This window comes from Lupinus angustifolius, chromosome LG15 (genome assembly GCF_001865875.1).
Source record: "Lupinus angustifolius cultivar Tanjil chromosome LG15, LupAngTanjil_v1.0, whole genome shotgun sequence".
In the NCBI taxonomy this organism is placed as follows: Eukaryota; Viridiplantae; Streptophyta; class Magnoliopsida; order Fabales; family Fabaceae; genus Lupinus; species Lupinus angustifolius.
The window spans coordinates 8,917,158-8,924,364 of NC_032023.1; the positions used below are offsets into that span (position 1 = coordinate 8,917,158).

The 7,207-nt window shown below is 34.0% G+C and overlaps 1 protein-coding gene and 1 long non-coding RNA gene across 3 annotated transcripts; one reads left to right on the forward strand and one right to left on the reverse strand.

The window, feature by feature from the left end:
* On the reverse strand, nt 2,732–5,543 carry LOC109327279 (peptidyl-prolyl cis-trans isomerase NIMA-interacting 4). Of its 2 annotated transcripts, none has more exons than XM_019560349.1 (5): nt 5,436–5,543; nt 3,919–4,073; nt 3,569–3,678; nt 3,165–3,307; nt 2,732–3,043 (listed from the first exon to the last, which is right to left on the reverse strand). In XM_019560349.1, the coding sequence occupies exons 2-5, from the start codon at nt 4,046–4,048 to the stop codon at nt 3,001–3,003; spliced, it is 426 nt and encodes a 141-aa protein (XP_019415894.1). In that variant the 5' UTR covers nt 4,049–4,073; nt 5,436–5,543; the 3' UTR covers nt 2,732–3,000. The 2 variants fall into 2 exon arrangements, with proteins under 2 accessions (XP_019415894.1, XP_019415895.1); XM_019560350.1 differs by having other exon boundaries at nt 3,919–4,079; nt 5,437–5,521.
* LOC109327280 lies at nt 3,004–3,343 on the forward strand. Its single transcript, XR_002105327.1, has 2 exons — nt 3,004–3,075; nt 3,106–3,343. It is a non-coding gene; the product is annotated as an uncharacterized LOC109327280 (long non-coding RNA).

A 7,207-nucleotide genomic window follows, 5' to 3' on the forward strand; every position in this document is an offset into this window, starting at 1 on the left:
ATTTTTTATTGTTGATAATCTAACTTACTAAAGTAATCTTTGAACTACAACTATATATATATATATATGTAAAGCAAATATATAACTTAAGTCCAACTTTTTAGGTATATATATTAACAAACCCTATGTATACTTATATATGTGTATGTGTATATAAGATAAAACTTAAGTACAATACCTTATCTATATCTTCAGGCTATAGAGTCTCTGTTTCAAATACAACTTATTTGTTAGAGACTTGGACATGAACTGCTTCTCTAATGTCTCTCATACCTCTATTGGTGACGTCAGATCCATAACATGATACATCACCTCATCTCATAGACAGAGCCGTATGGTTCCTGCAACCTTCTCCTTCAACTCTTCCCAATCTATTTGATCCAAACCATCTGGTTTATTCTCACGCAGCGCCTTTGATAGACCTTGTTGAGCCAACACATCCTTAACCCTACTTTGCCACAATCCAAAATTACTAGTTCCATCGAACTTTCCCACCTCGAATTTGACACCTGGGTTAAGAGCCATCTGATACCAATTGTTGGGAACAAGCGAACAATCAAATAGTAAAGAGTATAGAGACAAGAGAATAACACAAGAGATTTGGTAACGAGGTTCGGCCAATTGTGCCTACGTCACCGAGAGCATTGAGCGACTACCACTATATATTATTAGAGAATAAGGATTAGTGTTTTACTATTCTTCTCCTTGTTACATTAGGTTTACATAACATAAATATATATAGCCCTCTACCCCAACCTCTTTACATCAGCCCAAGCCCATAATTTGTATTGCTATTATCTAGAGATATGAGTCATTGCACAACATTTTTTATTGTTGATAATCTAACTTACTAAAGTAATCTTTGAACTACAACTATATATATGTAAAGCAAATATATAACTTAAGTCCAACTTTTTAGGTATATATATTAACAAACCCTATGTATACTTATATATGTTTATGTGTATATAAGATAAAACTTAAGTACAATACCTTATCTACTAGTAGCTGTAACATCCCAGTTATGACATGCGACCTCCAGGGCTCATGAATATATTGAACGTGTCACCTACAAGCTTAAATACTCCCTATAGTATTTTATTCCCCTGACAAGGGAGCCTTCTGCGACTTGAACCCATGACCTCAGAGATAAATAATCACTATACCACTGAGATGTCAGGACTGGGATGTTACCGGTGACACGCCCGGTATATTCATCGGTCTAGGAGGTTGCATGTCAGAACCGGAGTGTTACAATAAAAAGTCACTATATCTAGCTTAATTATAGCGACTCAGTGGTATACTGACTATTTATCCCTGAGGTCACGGGTTCGAGTTGCGGAAGACTCCCCTGGGAGGGGAATAAAATACTGCATGGAGTATTTAAGCTTGTGGGTGACACGCTCAGTATATTCATGAGCTTAGGAGGTCGCATGTCATAACTGGGTGTTACAGTAGCAGTTTTTAAATCATTTTATACCCGTCGGTTTGACCTGTAAACCGGTGAACCAGTCCCAATACTGATATGGTACAATCATTATATCGATCATGCAATCATACCGGTCAAAACTGGCTAAAACAGGTCAAAACAGTCATACCAGCTGATTTTCAATTGAATTATACTGTCATACCGAGTGGTTTTTATTTAAAATTATTTTTTTTAATGAAAATGAAAAAATAGTAGTTTTTTATTGAGTTTTCAACATGAATGTTAATATATTATATATGTATATATAATTTCATCGGTATGTAGTTTAATTTATGAACCAACAATTGAACTATTATACCACTATATTAGTACTCTAACTGATTTGATGATCGGTACTGTATTAGTCACACTAACTAATAGTAATGGTAGCCATTATGTTTCAGTTGAGATTAACTATGACTTTAACTTAATTTTTCCATCTATCTCTCAGGTCTCAACCCCGCTTCTCATTGTACCTAACGTTCTTCACCATTTCGGCTTTTATCACAAAATATTTCTCATAGGCATTCATCAAGTCAAATTCTGTTTACGGATTTCCTTCTCAAATCCAAGCACCATCAAATCCAATTAAATAGGGAAAACCTAATACTTTATGAAAGAAAACGGGAGAATATACAAATGGAAAGATATCCATGTTGAGTATATATGAGAAGCATTTAGGTTAAGGGGTTGACAATTTTGAGGAAAAAATTAAAGAGAGAATAAGAAGAGTCATAAGCTTGGGTTAGAGTTGTTAAAATGTTAAGATACTAAACCTAAGTTTTATCCATATTACCATATATAATATAAACTGACTGAAGTGACAACAATTTTTATAAAAATTAATATAAATTATTGAATTTTATTTAAAAATAAATATACATAATTTTTTAAGTGATTATTAACTAACTTTTAATTCTAACTATCAATATTTTAATGTATCACAATTAATTTTTTTTCCACAATTATTATATGAGAAATGTTTATATGACTCCTATATATATATATATATATATATATATATATATATATATATGGATATGTATACATATGCATGTATATCAATTGGTCATCATTCAAACTAGTGAACAATATAAATTTATATTGTTATCTCGCTCAAACATTTGTGAACTTCAATTGATCTGATCTTGAACTTAAAAAATAGGTCTCATCTAATTCGACTCAAATCAATCCTTATCGGGTTGAAAAGTGCAACTAAAGCTGACTCTGCTCATTTCCCCTGTCCTGTTGCGCACTGTGTTCTAGAAGAAAATAAGAAGTTTTACTGCACAGAAATTATTCAATAGGACTAACACAATAAGATAACGTTAGCAAAACCATCCACATTCACATCTATGCTCTCAATTATAAGTATTAGAAAGCAAGATCAGTATACATATGGTAAACTACAGGTTTAAATTGTAGACCATAGTCTTCTATAAAGGAAAGGAAGCAACACCCAATCCTTCCACAAGACAACAATACTTTAAGTGCGCTCCAATGCCATTGAAATTCAGCCTCATTCTCAGGGATCAGTTCTTTCTTCCTTCAGATAAGATAATATGGTAACCATGCCTGCATCATCATCAAAACAAACATTAACAAGTGTGACTATATGGAGAAGAGAGGGGACACAGGTGCTAATGTGAGGACTGGAAAGGTGGAATAACAATTAGAGAGAGTGCAAGAGAGGTACGTAGACTTGAAAGGTGCACTGGTAACTCCGATAGGTGTGTTGAAGGCGACTTCCTGAAATGGTCCGGCCATCTTTCCTCGTGGAAACCATCCAAGGTCTCCACCCTTCTTGCCTGATGGACATTCTGAATATTCTTGGGCTACCTGAGAATAGTGCAATAATTTTGATGATAAATAATTGAAAAGACAATTTTATTTTATCTCAAGACAATTTTTAAATAATCTCTTATTTATTCTTCTTTCAAGCAATTTGGCATTAATAACTTGAGACTGGGAGCGGGCCTAATAATTATGGTATGTAACTCAAAATAAGATTCTTATCCCCACCAGATATAGAAAGAACAAATAAGGATTTGAAAAAGAATAAAGAGCAAATATCAATGTATAATCTCCAAAAGAAAATACCTTTGCAAACTCTGCTGCTGGGACCTTATCTCCATTGCTAAGCCAACCATCCTGCAGCTTCTTGTATGCCTCATTGATCTTACCTTGCTTCTCACATAGGATATGCCTTGCTGCACCCAATAAAAAGACAAAAGTAAATGCCATTCTTAGATAACAACAAAACCTGCCTATGTATGCTCGATACGATACATAGTCAGTCCTAAGCCTCTGGGTAATAGGTGAGGGTTGTCTAACAGTAGACAGCTAAGGTAAAAATTTGTCGAATCTCTATGATACGTTGCTGTCTAAAATAATAAAAGAAATTGATAATATGGTCACAAGGGTACCCATGGATAGGGAAAACTTTCTACCTTTGACATAGGTGCAGGTGCCAAGCCCATCTCCACCTTTCGCCCCCTTTCCCTTTCCCTTAGATGCAGTCTCATCACTGCCACCTGCTTTCCCCTTTCCCTTACCTGCCGACTTTCCGTCTTTTCCCATGGTTATCACAACCTAATGAGTACCCCTGAATAATAGAAGCAAACATTTGTAGATTGCAGAAGTTTACCAGTAAAAGTCAACAGGTCAATTGAAACTAACTAAGGAAATTAACAAAAGGATGACACAACCAAAATGGAGCAACAAATTTAACAAGGGAAATTTGAACATAATTGTGTTATACATTCATTGGAAATAGAAATTTTTAGGAGATGAAATAATCAAATATATTATGAGACATGAGAACCCATCTACCTTATAAAGATGAATGGGGTAGGAACCGGGTGGAAATCACTCTGGACAACGCATATCTCTGATTATTCAAAAGACCTGGAAATATCTATTACTCTCAATTACTGCCGTATAATATTACAGCTGCAATTCTTTTATTTCTGTTATCGTCAGTTTGGGCTAATCTCCTACTTTCACTTCTCTCTTCCTCATATATACCCTATGCTCTATTCAACTATCTAACGTGACTTTTGAATAAGAACTTTTTAGCATTGACCTCATCCATAAAGACCATAAAGCCACAAAAAAGGATCTTAAATTTTTAGCCATCTCAGTTTCTGCAACTCCAGACAACCCATCATTCCTCATGTGTTTAAGGGAAACGAACCTAACAAAATCTATTAGAATAACAAGCACATACAAAACTACAAACTATGCCTACACTTGGTTGAAACGAAAAATGGTAATCTTCCTAAACTCAATTTTACACCTTCTCACAGTGTTTTAAATTGCGGTTGTGGTCGTGATTGCGGTCACGGTTGTGGTTACTGCAATTGTGGTTGTTGCGATGCAGGTTGCGGCCATTGCGGTGTGAATTATTTTGTGATTAAAAAAATTGAATTTGATCATTTGATGCAGTCCAATGGGATTGCGCAGTAGCCAGATGCGGCAGCATCATTGTGATTCGGTGTTACAATGCAATTGCAGTGTGATACGGTTGCTGCTGTCACCACAACCGCAATATTGTGGTGCGGTCCACAATTTGAATCAATGACTTCTCATTTTCAGTTCAAGTGTACCTAGTGTTGCTTAAGGCTCTTAGTCTTTAGGTATATTAGGAAAATCAGGCACACACTAACACGTGCAATCCCAACTCCAAAACCCATCAATTCTAAGGCATAGACAATAACAAAACAGGTTAAAAGAAAAGGAACATAATTGCACAGTATATCCTATGAACATAACTAATAAGCCATTTGATTAAAGCAAAGGCAAATATGAACATGGTAATTGAGAAAAGTGCTGAATTATAGAAACAGTGAAGTGTTACTGTTACAGTACCCAAAAAGTGTAGATAGCATAAGCATTGAAAATATAAAATAAAGAGAAACTAATGAATGGGAACAAAGGAACAAGTAAAAAAACCTTAGCCTTATACCTGCAATCAATATGAAAAACGCAGATTGAGAAATCTGTGAAGGGCGGCGAGGAAGAACGATGAAAAATGATGACTGAGTCTAGTTCTTCGAATTTACGCTATCACCAGGACAAGAGATCCGTTGGGCCAACAAAGTACGCAACGTGACAATCCAGGCCCACATTATGACCCTAACAGGTGCTTTTAGATGGTTTTTTTTAAAAGTTAATCCTCATAAATTTTAGCATTACCAATTTAATTCTTAGAAGAATAAAAATTAAAATTAGTATTCCAAAATCATGAATATAGATAAAAATAGTAATTGATAGAGACTAAAGTGTCTTTAACTAATAAAAAATGTTAAAAATGAATAGTTTAACTCACATGGATCTCTTAAGGGTCCATTTTGGATTTTTTAATTTTTAGGACTAAATTATAAAAAAATTGAGGAACCAAAATAAGTTATTGTGAAGAAGATCTTGCTCCTAACATTAACACAGTTTTGATAAAGACATCAATATCATAAAAAAGTAAAAGGATGAAGACCTTGAAGACTTAGAAAAAAGATACTCAAGATAAAGATTTATTTGTCTTTCTGAGTTTGGTACTTCTATCTCTAAAGTCATTTAATTAAGTTTAACAAAATGCTCATAGGAAAACCTTTTCGAATATATATTTTAACTTGGAATAAAATAAACTTAAATTTTCAAACAACTGAGTAACTGGTTATAACGAGTTACTCGATATTAGTAATCGATTACCCAAACTTAGTAAAAGTAATAAAATTTGCTTAGAGTAACCAATTACTCATGAGAGTAACTAATTACTCATGAGAGTAGCCGATTACTCAATTGGACAGAAACTTTGAGTAACCGATTACCCTATGCAGTAATCGATACATATAGTTGTTCTGAAGAAGATCTTGTTTCTGATCTTGACATAGTTTTGATGAAGACACCAAGATCACAAAAAGAAGAAAAAAGGAAAAAGACTATAAAGACATAGAAGTTTCAAGCTTCAAGGAAATTACAAATTAAGTCTTCAATAGGTATTTCTATCGTTATGCTCAAACTATATTTAGTAGCAATGCACAAATAATTTAAAATTATTTTTAAAAGAATTGGATAAGTCTTGAAACAATGTTGAAATGCTAAGTAACATGTTACTTGACTTGAGTAACAGGTTACTAGATATAGGTAACAAATTCCCTGAACTGTATGACAGTTGGAAACATGTTACTAGAACTATGTAACAGGTTACCTGACTAAAAGAACAGTTACAAAGCATAACTGACACTCAATAACCGATTAATTGATTGAATTAATCAATTACCACTTTGGACAACAAGTTTTGGTAATCGATTACACTATCATCGTAATCCATTACACATAGCTGTTGGAAACTAGATATTCAAATCTAAATGAGCAGTTTATCGTCCAAAGTGAATGAGTTTCAATCCAATCATGTCCCATTTTCATGGAAGGGTACCATGGCTGATTGGAAGCCTATTTAAAGGCATTGAAACCTACAATTCAACAGAACAATTGATACAAGAAATTTTCACAACTTAGTTAAACAATTTTATGCACTCTCTTGCTACTTTGATTCTAATCTTTCAGATGTTTCTAAAGTTGCTTCAAGTGCTAAGTTCTAATGTTTTCAAATATATTGAAAGTGTGCATGTCAAGAGGAACACTTTGGAAAGCTCTCCTTGAACGTCATGGTTTTGATGAGGACAACTTGTGCCTAAAAGAGCCTGAAGATCACCAACAAATCAACGTGCTTAAGTCTTT

What these genes read in the sequence shown, in the direction of transcription:
- LOC109327279 (XM_019560349.1), bottom strand. Translation starts at nt 4,048, where the DNA reads ATGGGAAAAGACGGAAAGTCGGCAGGTAAGGGAAAGGGGAAAGCAGGT. An exon ending in CAGCAGCAGAGTTTGCAAAG is followed by an intron (nt 3,308 to 3,568) that starts GTATTTTCTTTT and finishes CACTATTCTCAG; the next exon opens with GTAGCCCAAGAATATTCAGA. An exon ending in AGTGCACCTTTCAAGTCTAC is followed by an intron (nt 3,044 to 3,164) that starts GTACCTCTCTTG and finishes ATGATGATGCAG; the next exon opens with GCATGGTTACCATATTATCT.